Source organism: Pteropus alecto, unplaced genomic scaffold, assembly GCF_000325575.1.
Source record: "Pteropus alecto unplaced genomic scaffold, ASM32557v1 scaffold8, whole genome shotgun sequence".
Lineage (NCBI taxonomy): Eukaryota > Metazoa > Chordata > Mammalia > Chiroptera > Pteropodidae > Pteropus > Pteropus alecto.
Window position 1 is genome coordinate 353,491 of NW_006494609.1, and position 24,514 is coordinate 378,004.

Sequence of the window (24,514 nt, forward strand, 5' to 3'; positions counted from 1 at the left end):
GTGCTCAGTTGAATGTTAAGGTCCTTAACCAGTTTTTCCATAGATTCAGCCATGTTGTTTGTTCAGGCTGTTGTATCAGCCTTCTTTTCTACGCCACTAAACCCCTTTCTGGGAAGTGCAATATTCATCACTTCATATGTTCGACCTGTGAAATTCTGGGAGAGAGACTATAAGTGAGTAAAATAAAATATTTGAAAGCCAATTCTTATCTTTCTTTAATTAGGAAAAACTATCAACAGCATTATTATAAGTAATCCAGAGTTAACAGTTTTTTGTGTTAAAAAATTTTGCTAAAATTTTATAAATACTCAGTTTCAAAATTATATAAAATTAGAAGAATCATAGTATAATACTCTTTATTTCTCTACCTTTTATTGTATTTATAAGACTTTTTAAAACATAATTCTAGTTGGATATTCTCATTTTTCTCTTTTTTCTTTTAGTGCCTTTTCTTAGAATTGTTTTCAATAATACTCTGAAAGTTTATGCTATACAATGTTATGTCATTATAACAGTCATAGTTATCTCGCAGTTGTCTTAGAAACAGCTGTTTCTAGAGCTAAATTTTTTATAGGTTATTTCTGGTTTTTCATGAGGATAAGTTGTCAGTAACCATCTTTGTACATAAAGTGTTTTCTTCATTTAGGCTTGGTTCCTTAGGCTGTTTAATCTGAAGCCTAATACTAACTATGCTTGTATATAATCTTTCCAAATTTCTTTTACTTTAAGAAAGAATATCTAAAAGGGGACTTACTGAGTTATAGAGCTTAAACATTTTAAAAGGTTTTAACATATATTAACATATTGATTCAAAAAGAGCTTGTACTAATTTATGATCCTATTGGCTAGTTCCATGACTGTTTTTTTCTTTATACTTTGACACATTGATACATAACAGGTAAAAATGGTAGTCTCACCTTTTAAACAGCAAACTGGCTTGTGGATTTTAAACTTTTACTCTGGTCTTTTGTCAAACTACACATGGTATTTCCTTTTTTGGTGAATTTTAGTGTTATCTCCTATTCTTCTGGGCCATCTTCTGGGCAGCAGTTTTTAAACTTTTTGGTCTCAGAACTTTATACAATCTTAACAGTTATTGAAGTCTCCAAAGAGTTTTTGTTAATATGGGTTTTATCTACTAATATTTACTGTATTAGAAATCAAAACTCAAAAATTTTAAGTGTTTATTAATCAATTTTAAAGTAATAAACCCATTATGTGTTAACAAAAATAACATTTTTGTAATGAAAATAACTATATTTTCCATCCTGTCAAAAAATATCAGAATAGTGTCATTATTTTATAAATCTCTTTAATATCTAGCTTCATAAAAGACAGCTGGATTCTCATGTCCACTTCTGCATTCATTTGATCTGTTGTTGCAGTATGTTGTTTTGGTTGAAGTATATGAAGAAACTCTGTCTTTAAACAGACATAGTTTATAAAAGAAAGTATTTTAATAGCCTTTTAGACAATCGTGTATATTCTTCTTTGATTGTTCACTCAAAGTCAACAAATGGTTATTTCCTAAAGAATCTAAAACCATGTCCATTAGTATCTGGAACTGTGTTACATCAAAATTTACTGATATGTCTTATGCTTTGGCTGGATCTTTTTACCCGTGCATAATCAGTCATTTAGAAAATATTGGTTCGCTGAGTAATGTAGATCTTCCAATTTTGGCACATTTCATTATAAAATATTTTTTAAAGTGTATTCATTCATATCACCACCAAGCTGAAAAGAAAACTGAGTATTGGGAAGCTATCAAGCTCATGATGATAGATATAAATTTTCCAAACTTCTAATTTTTGCTTGAAAACACAAATTTTACTATTGCCAACAGATACCATTATTAGTTGTTTTCCTTGAAATGACAAACTTACTTTCTTCATTTTTGAGAAATGTTTGTCAAATACTCAAGTTTGAATAATCATAGCTTATCTGTCAGCCATTCAAGTAAAAATGGTATTCTGTGGGAAAAAAAAAAAGTAGCTAGTGTAGCTTGTAAATCAAACAGTTGCAAAAAGCTTTTCCTTGAGACGATGATCCTGCTTAAGAATAGAGTAGAATTGCTTTATGTGTATTTTGCCACACAGAAGATTAAAAAGGCCTATACTGAGGGTTCGTAGTTTAATAAAATTAATATTTTTATTGCTTCATTAAGGACATTTTAAAGTGAAACTTGAATTTTTAGTTATTGTTTTTGCCTCTTGGATGTGTGGCAGTTTGGTGTCCCTGCCTTCATTCATGTTAAAGCACCATCAGTCAATACCCACCATTGCTTTTGCACCATTAGTGCAATTGTCAACACAGTAGAAAAAAGCAAATAACAGCTCAGTGTTATGAAAATAGTTTTGACCTGGAAAACTCCCTGGGAGAGTCTTGAGTCCCATACTTCAGGCTCTGTGGACCACGTTTTGGGAAAATCGCCGTTGCAAAGAGTACTGTGCCACTGGAAATTAATAGCTATGCTTGGAAAGAATGTTTTGTGTACTGCGTATTTTTAAGAACTGTATACAGTATGAATTTTTTTCATCCTGATCCATTTTTTTACATTAAACTTATTAATGTCTCTACACACTGTTCAGTGAAACACTAGTTAGGAAATAACTGCTGTGCTTGTGAATGATGGGTGTGGGAGAGTAAAAAGCCTTACCCCTAAGGTGCCACTGCAGAGTTTTATCTATACACTATTCATAGATTCTTCTCAGAGATATTCATAAAGTGATCATATGTATTTCATCTGTATTTATAGTTTTCTCCTTTTTAGACATTAGGCATTTTTTAAATATGAAAAAGGTTACTAAAATGTTTTATTTTGCTACCTTTAGCACAAAACGAGTGGATCATTCTAATACCAGATTGGCTTCCCAGCTTGATAGAAATCCAGGTAATAGCTCTATTTGTGAGTAAAGAAGCAAATCTTAGGAATTTGTTACATATGTATACAGTACTTTACTGCCAGCTTGTTTAGAATCTTCTGTGGGTTCCAAATGATATTTTTTTTAAAATCAAATATCCTTTGCTTTATTTTGTTTTACTTTAGCAAAATATATGTAAATTAGTTTCTACAATTTATATACCCATCTTTTATAAAATGTGTTTTAAGAATGCTGATAGGAATAAAAAATGCCATTCAGAAATTGTACTTACATAGGTTAAAAAGTAGAACACCGTTAACATAAAACTGTTATGTATATTGAAGAGTATGCAATCCAACAAATATGTGTTTAATTAATGTGTTGCCTCCCCTGTTCCCTGAATATTTAGGTAAATATTAATTTCATTTAGTTTATGATATATAGAGATGTCATGTAGGGGGGCCAAATAGCCACTCAACATAGGGCTTCAGTGGGTAGCATTTTGGTGATGGTACCATTATTTAAGTCTGGTTCTTAGTTTTGTTGTTTGGGAAACATCCTTTTGTCGGCCCATCTATTAGTAATCTGACACAGAGAGGGTGAATATCACCGCCCCAGTCATAAGAGATTAATGTATCAACCAGAATTCCAGTGTATTTATTTACTAAAAGAAGTGTTACTCTCACATAAACTAGAATATTTTTATTCATTTGACTCACAGATTCCTTCAAATGCTCTACTTGAGAAACTAAATTACAGTAATCAGATTGATTCATAATTATAAAATTGGATTAAAAAGAACTAGTTACTTAATATTAATTACTGCATTATCATGTTCTGGTAAATAAAACAACCATCTCAGCTCTAGTGTGTCCTCATAAAGGTTATGATGCTGATGGTACCATCCTGCGTATCAAAAAGGCCGTGTCCCAAATTAATATGCACACTTTGTAATGGGCAGACATAATATTAGACAGGACCATTTTCTTGAAGTTAGAGTCTACAGTTCTCCTTTCATTATTCTATTATTTAGTTAGGCTGAGTTTAAAATAATTATTAAGCTTTGTATATTTTGCCATTCTCTAGTACTATACTTAGAGTACCCATTGACAGGTTATTGCTCTGCATGAGTTACTTCTGAAGATGGTTGTTTCATTTATTGGGTAACGTTTTATCCTAATTTTTTCTTAAAGGGTGACTGTAATAAATTTTGTAGATTCTTTGCTGCTGTTTCTGTATATACAGTTTAGTAAGTTAGTTTTAACCCTCTTAATGTATGGGTTTGTTTTTTTTTTTTTTTGAATGACCAACTTCTCTTTGTTTTGGATTGCCTTGTTTGTTCAAATTTTGTATTACTTTACACACTTTATCAGTATGTCTTTTTGTTCTAGTTCTGAATTTCTTTTATCTTTTTACGTTTTCCTGCATGGTTTTAATTATAAGGCATAGTTCATTGAGTAGTGATAGAAAAGATCATGGACTATATAAAAAGTGAAAAAGACCTTAGATTTCATCTAATCCAATTGCCACATTTTATGATTAAGAACCAGAGATTCAGAGAGGTCCTGTGACTTCTAACTAAATTCTTAAACCTTTTCCATTACCTTGTGTTTCATTTTTATGTAGAAATCGTAAGGGTCTAAATATTATTTTCCATTTCAAAAAATGTAGATACTAACCTAAGCGGAAATTAGTTATAATATTTTTAACAATCTTGTTTGTCAATATAAAGAGAACAGGATACAATTTAACATTTAAAACAATTTCTTCTTGTAGGATCAGATGACAACAATCTGAATTCCATCTTTTATGAACATTTAACCAGATCACTACAACACAGTCTCTGTGGTGATTTGCTTCTAGGACGGTGGGGAAACTACAGTACAGGGGACTGTTTCATTCTTGCCTCTGACTATCTCAACGCATTAGTACACCTTATAGAGATCGGCAATGGGCTGGTCACTTTTCAGCTGCGGGGACTTGAATTCCGAGGTAAGACATTCACCTTTTGTTTCTAGAACGTATTCCTGTGACATCTCAAATCAAAAGTTATCATAAAATTTAATCCTTAGTCTTTGGAATTGTTGAATGAGAAAAGTTGTTGAAGAGTACTAGATTTTTTCCCTAAAATTTTACATTCAAAGAATCATTTTTATGATATACTATACAATACTATATGTGTAAAAATAGAATCATTAGTATATAATTGGCTCGTTTACCTGATGTCATTGAATTTTTGTTGATCGGTGCTTTTTCTCTTGAGAGTCTCTTTTTGTGACCAATGCGTATATCTTTTAGATAGCTGGCAGAATAGAATGTCGTGTTTGTGTGTGAGACAGAGAGTAGCTAACCAAGTTACTTTCTTATAGATAACATGCCTTTTTTCCTCAACAGTTTTTTTTTAATTGAGGCGAAATTGACATAACATCAAATTAACTATTTTAAAGTGAGCAAATAGTGGTATTTAGTACATTCACAATATTACTCAGCCACCACTGTCTAGTTCCAAAGCATTTTTATCACCCCAAAATAAGACCCCCATCCATTAAGCAGTTACTTCCTTTTTCCCCACCAGACCTCAACAGTTTTGTATAAGACAAATGAAGCTATTTCTACACAGAAAATCATGCATCAAAAACATATCAGTTTAATGTTATCGACTGCTATAAGTTGAATATCTTATGAGCATGAATAGATACTTGTTTTATAGGAATTGAAGAAAGTCCTGTTAATGCATATCTTTCCATGCTAGGGAACGTTTGGACTTGAGAGTTTTTAGAGCATCCAAACTGTTTTGATCTATTCTAAAAAGTGCCTTGTGTGTTTTTAACCTGAAATAGGAAATTAGAAAGCATTTGACTAGAAAGACGATACAATCAGACCTATAACCTCTAGCTTTATTTTCACCCTGATGTTGAATCACATAACAAATATTATGTAATATCTTTTGTTAATGGTCCAAGTGCTTCTCTAAAGTTATTCTGTTCACTGGAAATGAATTTTACTTATGGGACACTCAGATAAGGCAGTAAATGTTTGTTTGTTATTCATTTGTAATCCATTTTCTCCCTGCCCCCGCCACTTTCCCAGAATGGCCTCTTCTTGTCTTATGGTTTCTTTCTGTTTCTCCATCAGGAGCACAGGACCTTAATTCTATCTTTTTTAAAGTCTTGCCCATTACTGTTCAAAATTAATCCAATTAGACTCATCCAAAAGTCAGCATCCTCTCACCACTACACTTAACCACTGCTATGACTTGAACTTCTTTTTAAATTGTTGGCACCTGAAGATTTCACCTTTGCTTTTTTAATTTTAATTTAACTTTATTTATACAGATGAGTATGGGGAGGCTATTTTATCTGTTGTTTGAATTGGAAGGGGTCCTTCTTATTATCTGTTCATTCCACCATGTTGATATTCTCCAAATCAAAAATTGATCCAAATTTTCACTCTCTCAACTTTCTCTGGTACCAAGTAGATTCAAATAAAATTTTAAATATTGAATGTCAGTTGTAATTGAAAAATAAAAATAAAATAAAAAATGAAATAGAATTTTGGCTAAGTCCTTTGCCATCCAGACTCTCATTTGCCAAATAAAATTCAAATCAAACCAGTTTGAGAACACAATACCTCTTACTATCTGAACTTGTGCTGGATTTGGATAACAAGGGGTACCTGTAATTCTTCACTCAGTTATAGTGATTTTTTTAAGGCAGATTTGATCAATGTCCCTTCCATGCTCAGATTTTTCAGTAGCTTCCTCTTGCATTTAAAATAAAATTCAAACTCCTTGACATGCCCACCACATGCAACACCACATGCTCTGGCCTCTGCCAGTTTCTCCAGCCTCGGTTTATACCATTCTCCTCACTCAGTCTTGCTCTAGCCTTCCTTATAGAGCCTTAGCTGTGCTAAATTCGTTATTAAGGACCCCTTATTGCCCTTCTCCTTGCCTAGGAAGTACCAACCATCTTCCTTCCTTCCACCGATCTTCCATCTGGCTAATTCCTTAATTATCTTTAAGTATTAGTCTAAATGTCAGTCTCTCAGAGAAGCCTGTCCAACATGATTCTCTCTCATATACTCTGTTTTTACCACCTTAGTGCTTAGCATAGTTGTAATATTATATTTATTTGTGTTTATTTGTTTAAAGTTTATTTTATAGCCTGGGAGTTGGAAAACTTTTTTGTAAAGAGCCAGATAGTAAATAGTGTAGACTTTGGGGCCTATGCACATTCACTGTTGCATATTCTTCTTTGACTTTTCTTTTAAACAACCCTTTAAAAAATGTAAAAACCACCTTTGGCTTGGGTTTGGCCCAAGGGCTATTTTGTATATCTTTGCTGTATATTATAAGCTTCTCCAGGGCAGGAATCATATCTACTTCGTTCATCATTGTTTATCCAGTACCTACCACAGCAGTTAGCATATAATACATAATTAGTTAATTTTGTAGAGTGAGTAAATAATGTAAGTACATAGCTTTTTCTCTTTTTCTCTTTATTCCAGAACTCTCATGAGGTATGATTATACTCTTGCTCAAATGTTTTCTTGATCATTGGTTATTTTCTTTCTGTCACAGTGTTAGCCTCTGTCTTGTCTACCTCCTATTCCTAAAAATATTAATCAAGAATGTCAGTATTTTGTCAGGCAGACATTTGGATCTGCTCAGCATTTTGATGTATTTTCTGGGGTATATGCCATTAAACCAGTTTAATTCCTTTGATCTTATTGTCTCTTGTAGTGGATGCTGAATTTCAAGTGATATTTAAACAATTTTTTTGATCAGTTTCCAGTAGGTCTTGGTTAAACCCCTTCATATTTATTTCATTTTCATTTTTACTTTGCTGATAATCTCAAGATTCTTTTCCATTTAAGTTTATGTCAAAGAGTTATCAATTAGTTTTTTGTCTATCAAAATTTTATGATTACGGCTTCTACCGTGTTAACTTTTTCTAATTGTAAATGTTACTTCTACCAACTACAGTTTTCCAAGTCAACTTTATAGGTCAAAATTTTATGCTACTTGGATTTCTTTCAGTTTTCACTCAAATTAATTTTAACATGTCTAGTTTTCATAATTGTTAGTTTTGCTTATTTATTTTTACCAGTCGTATTCACTATGAAGTGCCCAAAAGATGTAACTAATTGTCAATAGATCCTCATAGATTTATTCTTTAATCCCTTTCCAAGTCTCAAATTCTTTTTTCAGTTATTAATATCAATTCCTGTGCTTATTGTTGACTTCAGTTTTGAAGCAAAATGTATTACTAGGGTATGTTGTGGTAGAAAATATTTATGGTGTTTGTTTGGTGGAGTAAAAGTATCCTGCATTAATGCAGTTGCCCTACTCACTGTATTCTACTACTCTGAACAGGGACCTCATTTTGTCCTAAGTGTCAAAACCTCCCAGTTCCCTCTTGCCACATCTCTTGTCTGTATACTCCTAACAAAATGATCTACACAAAATATAGCTCTCATTATGTTATTTCCTTCACTTAAAAACCTTTGACTGACTTCTCAGAAAGAAGACAAAATGAATAAAATGAAGGAATAAACTATAAAACCTGAGGAATAGATCCAATGTCATGCTACAGTTTAAAAAACCCAGGCTCATAAAGTTTCTTCTAGAAATTGAATAATTCTTCTGCCCTCTCTACTCTGTTCTAGCACATGGATAAAGAAGGAAAATTTCTCAAGGCTTTTTACAAAACCAGTGTAATATCGATGTCGAAATATGACTAAGCTGACCAAAAAGTAACTAGTTTAATTCACTTATGACAATAGATGCAGAAATCCTTAGAACCCAAAGTAAGCAAAAACCAGCACTGCTTTTTTAAAGTACCCCTCACTAATTTAACCATTTTTCCATTTTTGAAATTAAGTACTGAGAAGAATCAAATTAAGAGACTTCATCTTCTTTTAATAGGTCACAGGAGAAAGACAATAAAGTATGATTCTCTCAAAAGATTCCAGAAGACATTTGATTAAATTTCATTTCCATTACTGCTTTGAAAAGTACTTTATAAGATTACATACATCTTTATTCTGGGGGAAAAAATGTCTGTGTATATATATATAGTTAGTATCATGTGTAACTGTCAACCACAGCAGGCATTCCTATTAATGTTAGGTTCAAGACAGGATTTTTCTTGTCACCACTGTAACATTGTTTTGGAAATGTAATTAAACTAGAAAATGAAATAATAGAATTGTTGAGGGTTCTGGAGTACTAACCAGTCCAGATCATTAGCCTGGCCAAGCTTGCCTCCTCAGCCTTATCTTTCATTATGCCACCACCATCACAAAGTGGGGCTAGGTTTTGTGGCATCTTTTTCTCTCAAAGCAGTATGTTTTAAACATGGATGGTGTATATATTCTCTTTAAAGGAAAAAAAAATGTATAGTCCCACTTAAATTATTTTTATTATAATTAACTTTAATATGTGCCTTTATGAAATTAAGTGTAATCACTTCATAGTCCTTACGTAATATAGAGAATTTACAAATTAAATGGAAGCAAGACTACAGAACAAAATAAAAATTAACATTAATGTGATTGATGATATTTTGCTAGCTCTAGATTGCCATGGGTCTAATTCTATATTTAATCTGATATTGTATTTTTACTTCAGTAACACTAATGCAAAGAATGCCTGTTTGATAAGTATCTTGCATAAAAGAATATAACTTCAAAGAATTGTTTGCTAGTGCAGAGTAATCAGAGTTCATATCTATTTGAAACGTTATCATCACATAAACCTCAAATGCCAATTATATAATCTTATCCAATTATTGTTGGAATTGGCAACAGAAAAAAATGTAATTATGTATTTAATATTAAATTATAATGGACTATTCCAGGTTATATAGCCATATAAGCAGGATGTATGTAATATATCTGCTGGCAGCACTGACATGATACTGGTAAGCAGAGCTCAGATTCTCTTTGAGTTTTGCATGTCTATTGGGTGCCCTGGGACAATTCATTTTTCATTCCACTCTTTTTCAGAATTAACTCAAACCTACATGAAATGTACCTTTACTCATTTGGTCTTCATTTGATATGAATGCAGTTGCAAAGCCAAATTTGAAAAGTTTGGAAATTGATAAATCAAAATTAAAGAGATTCTTAGAACCTTGAATGCAGTAATGCACACTGCATTTCTGCAGGGGATGAACGCACAATATGTTTGGTTTCTGGAGCTTGCCGCAGTTTGTTAGTGAGCATTCTAAGGCAAATCAGTCACATACTTCCATATGCTATAATGTGTATCTTTTTTCTACATTTCTTGTGACTCTAAAGCATTTATTTTTCCACTTTGTTTCTCCCCCCTTTGTAAGTGGCGTCTCTCTCTCTCTCTCTTTAAGGAACTTACTGTCAACAGCGAGAAGTGGAGGCCATCACTGAAGGTGTTGAGGAGGATGAAGGGTTTTGCTGTTGTGAACCTGGCCACATTCCCCATGTGCTTTCATTTAACGCTGCGTTTGGCCAGCGCTGGCTAGCTTGGGAAGTCATAGTCACCAAGTATATTCTGGAGGGCTATAGCATCACTGACAATAGTGCTGCTTCTATGCTTCAAGTCTTTGATCTTCGGAAAGTACTCACCACTTACTATGTTAAGGTAAGGGTGTATGTCTATTTAGATCTAATAATCAGAGGCTCTCCATAGAGAAGAGACTTTTTTTTTAACATGTGCTTTGCTTGTGTGTAGTGATTTAAATTCTCTAGTTTCCAATATAGTTTTATCTACAAAGGTCTTGCTGTTTCATTCTTTAGTGAAACTTATTCCATTTGTTCATTAATATTAATAGCTGCTATTTGTAACTCATATGTTGTAGGCACAGTGCTAAGGAATTTACACATGCATGCATACATACACAAACGTGCATCTTACCTAATTTTCTAAAGGAATATTACAGATAAACAAGTTAAGAATCAGAAGTGTACTTGCCCAAAGCCTTCTAACTAGCAAGTTGAGTTAAGGATTTTTAAAACTGAGGCTTGTCTGACTGAGCTCTTTCTGTTTACCACTGCTTTTCACTGCTTTAGACAAACTAAATAAAAGTATTGTAAGATTCGGGAGGTCCCAAAACCACCCTCACTTGTGACAGTCAACTACAATTTCAGGGTCTCAAGGTCACCCTCAGGTTCAGTAATTTGCTAAAAGAAGTCACAGAACTCAGCAAAGCCATTACATTTACAGTTAGGATTTAATATGGTGAAAGGAAACAAATTAAAATCAGCTAAGGGAACAGGCATTTTCGACAGGGTCCAGAGACACAAGAAATGAGCTTCCAGTTGTCCTCTCCCAGTGGAGTTGTTTCTCCCAGCAACAGTGTGTGACAATATTCATGGAATGTTGCCAATCAGGGGAGCTCCCCTGAACCTCAGTGTGGAGAGTTTTTTTTGGAATGAAGTCAGTTAGATGTGATTCACCACCCACATAGTCAGCTTTAGTCTCCAGCTCTTTAGAGATCATGGCTCTAAGCCTCCAGGTGAACAAAAGCTCTGTTATCAGGCAGGACACCCCAAGAGATTCGAGGGCCCAAGAGCAGAGACTTCTCTTTAGTGAGATTAGTTCTTTACTGCATAGGTCTTCTATTTTTGCAAAAGATTTTACAGAAATGCAGCATGGTTATGATTTGGGGGCTTACAGGCAAAGCCAGTATTTTCAAGAGGAAAATGTGTGTTAAATTTTAATGACCATCTTGTAATTTTTCATATCTTATGTTGTTACCTCTTTGTACTACCTTGTTTGTGCTGATTGGGGTGAACCTTGAGTCTTCTATTTAATGTTTGGTTAAACCCAGCCTCAGAAAGCTAGAGACTGATTTCACAACATATTTTACACGTGTGTGCACTTGTTTGTGTGTGGCGTTTTCTGTCTCTAAATATGTATATTTCTGTTGCTTTATTATTATATTTCTGTAACTTGACCTAGGATCACAGGATGATTTAATAGCTTTCTATGAGAAATTTCTCAAAATAAACTTAGCACAATAAAGGCTCTCTTAAAAGATCCTAAATTCAAAAGCTCTAAAATCAATAGACCAGAATTGGTTTTGAAGTTGCCTTGCTGAATTTATGGTTCTGAGTTTAGAAGTATTAAATGTTTTTTTCATCCAGGTAGGCCTGAGGTATGTTATTATAGCATTCTTAAAATGTATATTTACAATATTGAGCTAGAATAATGTTTTTGAGTCGTACTATCAGTATAAACAACTGGAATTTATTTACTGGGGAATTGGAGTTAATTCACATTGTGATTTAGCCTGAATTTTTTTTTTAATCTTTTTCTTATTAGGGTATCATTTATTATGTTACGACCTCTTCTAAGCTAGAGGAGTGGCTAGCTAATGAGACAATGCAGGAAGGACTACGCCTGTGTGCAGATCGAAATTATGTTGATGTGGATCCAACATTTAATCCAAACATTGATGAAGACTATGACCATCGACTAGCAGGCATATCCAGGGAGAGTTTCTGTGTGATTTACCTCAATTGGATAGAATATTGCTCTTCCCGAAGAGCAAAGGTAGAATTTGTTTATTTCGTTTATAACTCTTTGTAATATAACTCTTTGAATTTGTTTTTCCAAAGATGGAAAGAATATGTCTGTTATTATGAAGTCGGTTTTTCCAGACCTTCCTCTTTCTGACCATCTGGGTAAGAGAATCTCTCAGGTTTATTATGATTAGGCCAAACCAACTGAAACCAAGAAAGTGGCCTCCCTCATTTTTTCATTTGCAGTGTCAAAAATCTCACTCTTCAGTTAGCATGCCCTCCACCCCATGCGCACGCACATACACACATACACGCACACACAAATTCAGGTTACAGATTATATGTAGCACCTTCTTAAAGAATGCATTTTGGAGCGTTCTCCCCTCACTTCCCCCCACCAGACTTCAGGATAATTTAATATCTTTGTCTCCATTTCGAAGTCTAGGCCAGTGCTGTCTAAAAGAATTTTCTGTGATGATGGAAATGTTCTGTGCTGTTCCAGTATGGTAGTTAGTAACCCATAACATGTGGCTGTTGTTAAACAGAAACACTTGAAATGGGGCCAGTATGATTAAGGAACTGAATTTTAAATTTTAGTTAATTTTCATTGATTTAATTTTAGGACTAGTGGGCAAGTGGCTCCCATATTGGGCAATGTTCATCTAGATTATTGACTTTCATATGTTAACATGGATAAAAATGAGCTAGGAATGTGTAAAAATGCAGATTCTTGGGCCTGAGAGATTTTAATTCTGTAGGTCTAGGCTGAGGACCCAAAATCTGTTATCACCTTGAGTGATTGTAATTCAGCTGTCAGGATAACTTGTCTTATCCTAAAAGTAAGGCGAGTTATAGACTTTACCAAGGCCTGTGGTTCCAAAAGCTGATGCCTACCACCACTGCTGCTTTCCAAGCAAAAGTCTCGTGTAGTTGAACCACCAGCATCCTGTGTAGAGGATTATTCTGTTCCATGGAGCAGAGTGAGCCACCTTGTCAACTAGCGCCTTTATCATGGTCTGAGATGTACATACTGACTGTCTTTAGTTGTAGCACCTGCCTTAGTCTTAGGTATATAGTTTTTATCAGATTTGGAAATTTCAGCCATTATTTTTTCAAACATTTTTTTCTATCCTCTCTTTCCTCTTTTGGGGACATTTATAGTAGGCTGCCTTATGTTGTCCTATAGCTCACTGAGAGTTTTTTCAGTCTCTTGACTCTGTTTTTAATTTTGCATAGTTTCTGTTGCTACATTTTCTTTCATCCTTTATTTTTTCTTCTTCATTTTTTTATATGCCATTAATCCCATCCAGTGTATTTTTTTTAATCTCAGATATTGCATTTTTCTATTTCTTAAGGTTTAATTTATATCTTTTAGAGAAATCTTCTATGTTTCTACTTAGTATGTTGTCATTTCTCTATCTTTTTGAACTTATAGAATACAGTTATAATAACTTTTTTAATCTTGTTGACTAATTCTAACATTTGTGTCAATTCTGAGTCAGTTTTGATTGAGTGATTAATTGATTATTCTTCAGTTATGGGTCATTTTGTCCTGCCACTTTGCATGTCTGACAGTTTTTGATTGGATGCTAGACTTTATGAATTTTACCTTGATGGATTCTGGATATTTTTGTATTCCTATAAATATTCCTGAACTTTACGCTGTGACACAAATTCTTTGGGGACAGTTTGATCCTTTTAGGTCTGGCTTTTAAGCTTTCTTAGGAGGGACTACAGTGGCCTTTAGTCTGGAGCTTTTTTCCTCATTACTGGGACAGTACTATTCTGAGTAAGCTAGCCAATCACAAGAGTTCCACTGTTCCTTTCTGTTCCTTTCTGATGGTTTTTTTTCTCAGCTTTGGGTTCTTGCTGTATGTGCTGATCAGTAGTCTGCTGATGACTCAAGAAGGATCCTCTGCACACCTTCAGAGCTTGCTCTCTCTTCCTTGGCACATTACCCTTCAAACTCTGGCCAACTTGACCTCCCCAGACTCCCAGCTAGCTCCTCAACATGGAGACCTCTAAGCTCCACCTATGTTCTCCTTCGTTGTGCTGTGGCCTAGAAACTCTTGCAGGGCTGCTACCTCTTTTGTTTTTTATGTTTCAGGAATTAGTGTCCAGTATCTTGAAACCATTGTTTCATATATTCTGTCCAAGTCTTTGGTTGTTTCAGGTACAAGGGTAAATCTGGTCTTCGTTACTCTATCTTGGCCAGACGTAAAAGCTAGAAAAGCTAAATTGAAAAAAAAAATTTTTCTCATCACAAAAAAATACATTGTCAGCATAGAAAGTTAGCCAGGTTGAGGAGGGAGGGAGACAGAAAAAAAAGAAAGAAAATCATTCATAATTTTATCACCTATTATAATCACCTTTAATATTATTTTGTTTATATAACTTTAAGTCTGTACATGCCCCCTCTCTTTTATAGATTTCTTTGCTATTTCTTAAAACAAGTGCTCTCAAATTCTTTATTTCTACCTGATTTGTAACTAGGCTCAAAATTCCTTCAAAGAGCCTGCTAGATGAAACTAGTATATGTGCTGTAAGAGATAATATATCTTTCAAACCACTCTAATTGACAAGCAACTAGAGTATCTCATAGTTACTATTATTAACTAAATTACACAATAATGGTAATTAAATTAACCAATTAATATTAAGTCATTATCTTAGCTTGCCTTGTTTATAAGTTAATGGTTTATAAAGCCAAAAATATATACCACTGGCAAATTTAGAATAAACTCACTAGCCTATATCTATGATTTTTCCATATTTGCATACATTAGAATCACCCAGAGTGTGATTGCTGGGCCATACCTTCAGAATTTGATCTCATAGGTCTGAAGTGGCTCAAGAATTTGCATTTCTAATAAGTTCCCAGGTGATGCTGATGTTGCATCCTAGGACTATACTTTGAGAACCATTGTCCTAGGTCGTTTCTCCGTAATTGAGATGCTACCAAGATTTTTTTTCAGTATTGTATAATGTATAATGTATATAGCGTTTTGTTTATATATGTATGTATATATACACATATGTGTAATTGCTATTATGAAATAGCTATTATATATGAAATATTTGTGTATAACAATCAATAATCAAGGTATACAGTTAAAAAATTAAAAAATTGAGGGGAAGCAGTATTCTACAGATATTAATTTAATTTTTTTATTGTGATTATGGTCATTAATGCAGATTAAGGTTAACGCCGCTGTTATTTAATAGCCTGTTTTCCAGAGTAAGTCCAGAAATAACTAATTACTAGATAGACTGTTATGTTCTCAGAAGAGGGCAAGATTAGTAATGATGTATATTGGCAAGTATTCTGAGATGTTTAGCTAAGATCTTAATATTCTTCATCCAGTTCTTTATTATTATGTCCTAATGTTATAAAGTATTAGATTTTATTTAAAGATTCCAAAGAACCTCCTCATATACACTGATACTTCATTTTATACTGTTTTGTTTTAAGTTTATTTTTATTAGAACTTTTATTTGAAGAGATAGAAATTATGTGCTAGTTGAGTTCCTTATCCTCTCTGATTTATTAAATATATTCTGATTTGTTAAATACTTATGTACTTTTCTGATTATTAATGTGTTTTTTTATTGTTTTTTGAGGTATAATTGACATATAACATTATATTCAGGTATACAACATAATGATTCAATATTTGTATATATTGTAAAATGGTTACCACAATAAAGCTAGTTAACTTCGTCACCACATAGTTACACATTTTTTTTTCTTGTGATGAGAACTTTTAAGCTCTACTCTCAGCAACTTTCAAATATGCAATACAGTGTTATTAACTATAGTCACCATGGTTTTTTTTTAAAGCCACTGGATGTAGACAAAGATTCCTCCCTGGTGACTCTTTGTTATGGATTATGTGTTCTGGGGCGGAGAGCTTTGGGGACTGCATCCCACCATATGTCCAGGTAAGGAAGACATTTCTGTGTTTAGGAAGAGAGTGTGGGAAGCTGTATAACCTAAATCTGAAAAATTTGAAATAGTTTTTCATGGAGGTATTCTATGCTAATTTATTGCAAAAGTCTCTTCAGATGTTGTATAGATCTTTTTACTCAACATAGTTGAGTTCTACTAAGTGGTTAACAGAAACGGCTTTTAAGATTGACATGTGTGGGCAACTCTTGATAACGAGAACTTAATAGATTTGAGACATTTTGAAAAATAATTATAATGTTTGGTCTCCTCCTTATATACATCTATTTTCCTAACAACTCATCCCTCTTTTTTATGTTTCCATTATTTACTTGCAGTTTTTGTCCAGAGCATTTATACTTTTAATATAGTTGTATATTAGATTTTGGAACTCTAAATACAAACTGGATTTCTTGACATATGCATCCAAATGAATTAGAATTAAGAAATACCATATATTTTAAATTTCTTTTGTGATTACTGCATGTTTTCCCTTAGGCCTTCCTTAATTTCTTTTAAATTACAGACTCTGCCTGTTGTTTATTTTCATGGACTCACTATCATAGTGGTTTATAAAGAGGGTTCTCAGGTCAAAAGGACTTATCCTTGTAATTCTGATTCGGGGCTGCTGACCTTAGTTCTTGGTCTCTGTTTTTAAAACCTCCCAGATGATAGTGATGTATAAACAGATGTAAGAATCAATGTAATGGAAAACTTTTGTCAAAGTATGTAAATTTTTGTCTCCAATCTTAACAGTAATTTAGAGTCATTCCTCTATGGACTGCATGCCCTGTTTAAGGGAGATTTCCGTATTTCCTCAATTCGCGATGAATGGATCTTTGCTGACATGGAATTGCTGAGAAAAGTAGTCGTCCCTGGAGTCCGTATGTCCATTAAACTTCATCAGGTAAGAAGCGGGGATTTCTAATGCCTTACTGTTGTTTAATCGTACTTCTTCACTTGACTTTCAAATTATGTTTCTTAGGAACTTTTGAAGAAATATTCTGATTTGAAACTGTGACTTGAAACAAAGTATAACTGAACTAGTTTTAGCATAGGCTAATTGATATAAACAAGAGTTAAGTTCCTACGATATATTTTTGGTCACAAAAACATCACCAGACTTACAAATAAAATCCTCAAACACTCTATTAATGAATAAAAACAAGATTATTTTCCAACGTAATTATTCCAGGTTACGTTTTTTCTCCTGGCAGCTCAGGCATCAAGGTGGGAACCAACCCTGAACAGGATGCCATTCCATCGCAGGGAGCACTCACACCCACACCCGCTCAGAATGGGGCAATTTAGACACACCAGTTCACCTCATGTACACATCTTTGGGACATGGGAGGCAACTGGGGTACCCAGAGAAAACCCACACACATGGGGAGAATGTGCAGACTCCACACGGATGGAGGCCCCGGCCGGGATTTTTTTTTTCTCATGAACATAACTAATCAACGTTATTCGAAGACTTGCCATGCTGGCATATGCTGGCATATCATATCATGACTATAGTTAATAACACTGTATTGCATATTTGAAAGTTGCTGAAAGTAGAGCTTAAAAGTTCTCATCACAAGATATAGTGGCATAATCATTCCACTTAACAGTAATCAGATCCGATGATAGAGACCATATGATAAGACTCATTAAAATGTATCTGCTGTGCGCAAATCTGATTGAATCTATCTTTTCCTCAAATAAAATGTGAATTACTTTTCAAGTGATTTTACTATGATCAAAAATGTTAGAATGAAGTTAATGTTCCATATTATTTAGGAGCATTACTAATAAGAGATATATGAAAATCTCTGTGAAAAAATGGAATACTATTTTGAAGATTATAGGGAAAATGTATATTGGGGAACAAATAGAATTGTCCATCTCAGACTAGCTTTAGAGTTTTGAGACAAAATTCAGTGTATTTAAAAGAAAAAGGTAATGATTTCAGGTTAAAATATTTTTAAAACTTGAGAAGATCTCAAAAGGTACCAGTTATATCTGCTATGTAAGAAATAGTCTCTTTCATGTAGCATATTTATCTAACAGTTACTGACAGACATCTTCAGTTGATTCTAAACCTTGCGATAGATATTTCATCTTCATGTGGCAGAGAAGAAACTGAAGCATAGGTCCAAAGCCTCTGAGACCTTAGGGTTCTCCATCGAGTTTCTCCCTACAAGTGCTCTTGGCCTGTTGCTGCCACGTCCATTTCCTTACATGTTTCTTTTGTTGTGGCATTATTGCCTGTGACAGTGGCTCTCTACCTTATAATCAGGTCCAGCACACACTCTGCCATGACTGACAACAACAGTGACAAACAGGGAGGATAAGGAGGTGGAATCGGGAACCTGGGAGCCACGGAGGGCATGAGGAGGGGAGGAAATAGAGAATTCAAATGCAACCTGGAGAAGTTTCATAGTTTTGATACAGGAGGGTAGAGATTGACCTGTGAAATAACAAGCAACAGCCATTTATTGAGTGTTACCTTGAGCCAGACGTTGGTTTGCCCCTAAGGGACACTCAGACCAGGAAAAGATAAACGTGTAAATTAGTACCGGTCATCTCCAAAGTTCATATGTAGTATTCTCATGAAAATCTAATATATTAAAAGGATTAGTAAATACTTGCCACATGACCCAGCAATTTCATTCCTAGATATTTACTCAGAAGAATGAAAATGTATGTCCACACAAAGACTTACAAGTGCACGTAGCAATTTTACTCACAATAGCTCCAAACTGGAAATAACTCAAATGCCCATCAGTGGTTGAACATCCAAGTTATGGTATTAGCCACATGATAGAGTATTACAGAACACTAAAAAGAAATGAACTACTGTCAGATGCTACAACATGAATGACCTCAAACATTTTGCAGAGTAAGAGAAGTCAGACACATAAAGATTATCTATTGTATGATTTTACATATATATAATTTAAAACAAGCCAAACTAATCTTCAGAGACAGCAGATCAGTGGTTGCTTGGCACATAGGTTGAATGCCAGAAGATGGGAAGGAACTTTCTGGGGTGATGGACATGTTCCATACCAGACGGTAGCAGTGGTTGCGTATAAAATGGGTGTAATTTACTGTATGTAAATCACACCTCAGACTTGATTAAAAAAAAAAAAAAAAAGATTCCATTACCAGACAGCTAAAAATACAACTCATTACTTTTATACTACTTTATAAATTCTTCAGTCCCACCCTATCCTCTAAATTTTTGCTAAACAAATATTTCCAGTTTTCATATATTTTCTTTGTTTTCCTCATTTAAGTTGTTTTTTCATATTTTCATATATATTTTTTTCTGATAAAGGATTATCTTACTGATATCAGTTAAGGAACATTTAAACTACATGAAAGGTCTCTCTAAAATTGTGGGGTTTTTTTAACCAGGTACTTTTCACCTGAAGTCACATCTCTGGAATGATCTAATATTTTATTTTATCCTCCTCTCATCTAGTTAAGATATGGCTCAGAGCTATGAGCTTTGAGGACAGATTAAGAGTCATAATCTTAAAGAAGCTAGTAAAGTCTTCCCTGAAAAACCTATTGTTCTTAATAACTACTCATTCATTTGATAAGTAGGTATTTAATATCTACTTATCTACTGTGTGCTGTGTCATTTAGTATGGATGAAACAAAGTATATGGAATGTATCTTATTCAGAAACCTAGAAATTAACATGGGATACGGGACATGACCCAAATAACCATAACACAAACCTGAATTTCTGAAGTGGTGTGTTACTAAGGAAACACTATATTGGCTGCTTTATCCTAATTATAATTGAGAGGTTGATAAGTTTTTATATGCAGGTAAAGTAACTCATTTGTACTCAGGCCAAATGATGGGAGTGTATACTATCTGAAGGCGAAATGAGTGAGAGCAAGAAGGCAGCATCCACAAGGATGCATGTGCAAGTCTGGAGGTTAGAGAGAATAATGAAAGTATTCACCGTACATGTGAATGTTTCATACTGTATAAAATTCTCGATTACACTATTTTATCTAACTTTTACAACAACCTTGTCAAGTAGGTTAGAGAGATAATACCAGCACTCACAAATATCAAAACCGAAGCTCAAAGAGGCTTATTAGCTGTTTCCTCGGTTTAGAAAATTAGTAAATGGTAATGCCAGGACTTCAACACATTTTTAGAGTATTCTTTGTATAATATATCTCTAATAATATTAACATGTGCTGATAAATATTTGTATAATTCAGTTTTTAAGAATTTTCATTTCGCAGCTGATTTAGTAATTATAGACATTTTTTTATTATCCTAGAAGTCATTCTCTTCTTTTCCTGAAAAAGATATACTTTTTATTTTTGTATATAGGATCATTTCACTTCTCCAGATGAGTACGATGACCCTACCGTGCTCTATGAAGCCATTGTATCTCATGAAAAAAACCTGGTAATAGCCCATGAAGGAGACCCTGCGTGGCGGAGTGCAGTTCTTGCCAACTCTCCCTCCTTGCTTGCTTTGCGGCACGTCATGGATGATGGCACCAATGAATACAAAATCATCATGCTCAACAGACGCTACCTTAGCTTCAGGGTCATTAAAGTAAGTTTTTGAGGCACAAAAAATTGGAACTTAAGATAACCTATACAGACTTTTAAAAAGTAGTTGAAACTCCTTCACAGAAAAAATATATTGTTTATGAGCACTTAATTTAACTTATTGTGTCAGTAATTTAGTCTGTCCTCTCAAATTTTCTCATGATCCATAGAGCCTTAACATTTTTGCTTATTTCTGTCTGGACAGTCTTTATTTATTATATATGCTATTTAGGTGGAATCTTTTAAGACATCCGCTCTATGTTGCTAATACGATGTGATTCCTAGGCTGCAAAATACCATAATAGTGATCAGTAAATGGTTCACTCTAATATTTCCCTTTTTTTTATTTGCTTGTTTTTAAAACATCTCAGGACTTCAGGAAGCTTAACTCTGAAATTTTATTTTTGATAGTTTGTAATGATTTATTTCATTTAATTAGCCACGAGGTCACAAACATCCTGTCAACTCTAAATATTTGTTAGCTATAATTTTTATCAAAAATATTATCTCAGTTACAAAATTCAGTGCTTCAATAAATTGGAAAACTAAATGGACTACATTTTACTTGATAATTTTAGAAGACAGAGCAGAGGGAAGGACTCTGTAGGTGCTTATTATTTAGCAGCCCGCTAACGACAATGGAAAATGGGTTAACTTCTATTCAAATGTGACCCACTTTTCCTGCTTTTCACAGCTGGTTTTCATGATGTCTTTCGTACCCCTCCCATTTCTGCTCTTCTGTTTATATGAATTTCATTCTTGGCCCCTTGACCTAATCCCCATGTGTTCTGGTTTTTAGGTGAATAAGGAATGTGTCCGAGGTCTCTGGGCAGGGCAGCAGCAGGAGCTTGTTTTCCTACGTAACCGTAACCCAGAGAGAGGTAGCATCCAAAATGCAAAGCAAGCTCTGAGAAACATGATCAACTCATCTTGTGATCAACCTATTGGCTACCCGATTTTTGTTTCACCCCTGACAACTTCTTATTCTGACAGCCATGAGCAGCTTAAAGAAATTCTTGGGGGACCTATCAGTTTGGGAAATATCAGAAATTTCATAGTGTCAACCTGGTACAGGTGAGTCTTTGGGTTGCATTTTTCAATGGAATATCCTGACCTTTTAGGCAGTGTGCATTACCATCACCTGGAAAGTTTGTAGAAAAAATACAGATGCCATGGCACAATATGAATCTGTTATATCTGAACTTCAGGAAATAGAGCCTGAGCATTTATATCTTCCAGCTCTTATTAGGTATATCTAATGTACAAATCTGGTCAAGAATCATCACTTTAGCATTTAGTAAAGTCTTGAATAGTTCTCTTATTTTCTTTGACTTTCTGTTGCAGCATATCGCCACTATTAGAATGTGTGAGTCAGCAAACAGGGAAACAGAGAAAAACATGAGAAACTTGTGCAAATTGATTACTTTCTTCTATTATATTTTGTTCCAGCAGTAGGGGGAGCACTCTGTACATTGAAAACTCCTGGTTATGCGATGCAGATACTACTGCCATTTTAATAATCCAGTCATCACTCCAATCTCAAATCTGTAGTGTCTTCAGGAATGAACATGACTTTTTCTCTGCCTTTTTGTCTAGTAAATTACAATGTATGGTGTAGGAACAGCAACCACCATTGGTGGCTGGTGAAGAAAAAAATCACAGAATATTATTTTCAATTTCTTCAGAATTGTTGTTCAGATCCTTAAATCAGAGCTTAAGAAAAACAGGATCTGGGATTAGAGCAACAAACACTCAAATAGGTGTTTTTAAATTCTTCTAGGAATACCCAACATTAAAAAGTAAAGTTTTACCATTTTAACATCAGTCCTATTAAAATGGAAGAACACAAACCAGGATAGTGTTCAAAAAATTTTTTTTCAAAAAATACGTGTAATGTTGGATATTGCTTTGTGTGCCCAGGACTGAGGAGTTTCCTGCGATGTAGGATTTTCAGTGCTTAAACCAAGACAGTTGTGGGCAAACCAGGACAGTTGGTCACCGTACACATTAGTTTTAAAAAAAAGGGAAAAGGAAAAATTATTATAGCAGCTCCCTTCAGGTGTGCTACAACATAAATTAGGTTTAATTTAAATAAATTAGATTTACAGGTGCTGTAAACTTTAGAGGCACTGAATAGACACTGGCAAGAATTCTGTTTCCAGCTGTGATCTTTATGGTACTGTGTTATGTGCAGTTCTTTATTATGGTTGGTGTAGGAAAGATGATAGAATATTTAGATCAGTTGGGAAGTATCGAGGCAGTGAATGTAAGAGTAAGATATTAAAACATAACACTTTTTTGTTTCTAATATTGATTGTACCATAAAGACTTTCAAAGGTGCACATTAGTATTATCATACATTCAAAATAGCCGGAAAAAGAATAAAATACCTATCTTGAAGTGACCTTGAATAATGCGTTTTACTCTGGTATTTGTTCTAGGTTAAGGAAAGGTTGTGGAGCTGGATGTAACAGTGGTGGCAATATTGAAGATTCCGATACTGGAGGTGGAACTTCCTGCACTAGTAACAATGCAACAACTGCCAATGATCCCCACAGCAGTGTATCCCAAGGAAGTGCCGGAAATCCAGCCCCGGGATCAGGAGCAGGACTCCATCCGCCTGTCACATCTTATCCTCCAACACTTGGTAATAAGAAACAAAATTATGTGTATAATGTAAGCCTCTTAGCTGTGGGGTTCAGTTAGTATGTGTGTACATACAAAGAGGAATGATATATTACCTAATTGGAAATTATATAGAGAGTATTTTTATTTCCAGTTGTGGTCATTATCCTACTTATTTATGTTAATTATTATATATACATAGATATATAAATATACACTATTCAAAATATTTCTTTAAAAGTATCCTTTTTAAAGGCTAATAATAATTAATATAATTTATATAACTTCTCTCCTGTTGGACAATGATTTGGTTTCTTCTGAGTGTTGTAATAATCTTTGTATATGAATCTTTGTAATCATATATTATTTTCTTAGGCTAGAGACTTTAAAAATGGAATCACTACATCAGAGTTTATGGAAATATTTAAGACTCATGATATATCATGTCAAAAATATGTCCAGAAAGTTTTTTTTTTTACCAATTGGTAATCTGGCCAGTCATATATAGGAACGCCCATCTGGTAACCTTTAACCAGTTTTGAATATTATCAGTTCCTGCCTTGGCATCCTGCTTGCTCAGAGGGGCAGGAGAACAGGTAGTCTTTAATTTACTGTTTTAATTCACATTGCTCTCATTCCTGAGATTGGAAGCTTTTAAGTGAGTTTTTCAGCTGTTCCTCTTTCTGAAGGGCCTATTAAGTTTCTTGCCCATTTTTCTATTTGGTTATCTTTTTCTCATTTATATTTCTATATTCTGGATTTGAGTTCTTTGTCAGTTTTCTATACTGCAGACATCTCCCATTCTGTCTCTTGGCTTTCCCTTCTCTTCTTGTGAAGAGTGGCTTGCTGCTTTTTGTTGAGAAGTTAATTTTATTGTAGAGCGATTTACTGTTCTTTTCCTTTATGATTAGAACATTTTGTATCCTTCTTAAGAAAATGTTCCCAATCTTTAAAAAAAAAAAGTATTCTTAAATTACCTTTTACATGAAATC

At 34.0% G+C, this 24,514-nt stretch overlaps 1 protein-coding gene across 6 annotated transcripts in view; it reads left to right on the plus strand.

Annotated features, from left to right (window-relative positions):
• Positions 1 to 24,514, plus strand: part of PCNX1 (pecanex homolog 1) — a 132,119-nt gene that overhangs the window by 100,864 nt on the left and 6,741 nt on the right. For all 6 annotated transcript variants that reach the window (XM_006925413.3, XM_015599644.2, XM_025042085.1 and 3 more), the window contains 10 exons: positions 44 to 173; positions 2,835 to 2,893; positions 4,641 to 4,856; positions 10,235 to 10,488; positions 12,172 to 12,402; positions 16,213 to 16,313; positions 17,074 to 17,224; positions 20,671 to 20,901; positions 21,697 to 21,971; positions 23,339 to 23,544. In XM_006925413.3, coding sequence (XP_006925475.1) covers positions 44 to 173; positions 2,835 to 2,893; positions 4,641 to 4,856; positions 10,235 to 10,488; positions 12,172 to 12,402; positions 16,213 to 16,313; positions 17,074 to 17,224; positions 20,671 to 20,901; positions 21,697 to 21,971; positions 23,339 to 23,544 — 1,854 coding nt within the window. The remainder of the gene's footprint in view (positions 1 to 43; positions 174 to 2,834; positions 2,894 to 4,640; positions 4,857 to 10,234; positions 10,489 to 12,171; positions 12,403 to 16,212; positions 16,314 to 17,073; positions 17,225 to 20,670; positions 20,902 to 21,696; positions 21,972 to 23,338; positions 23,545 to 24,514) is intronic.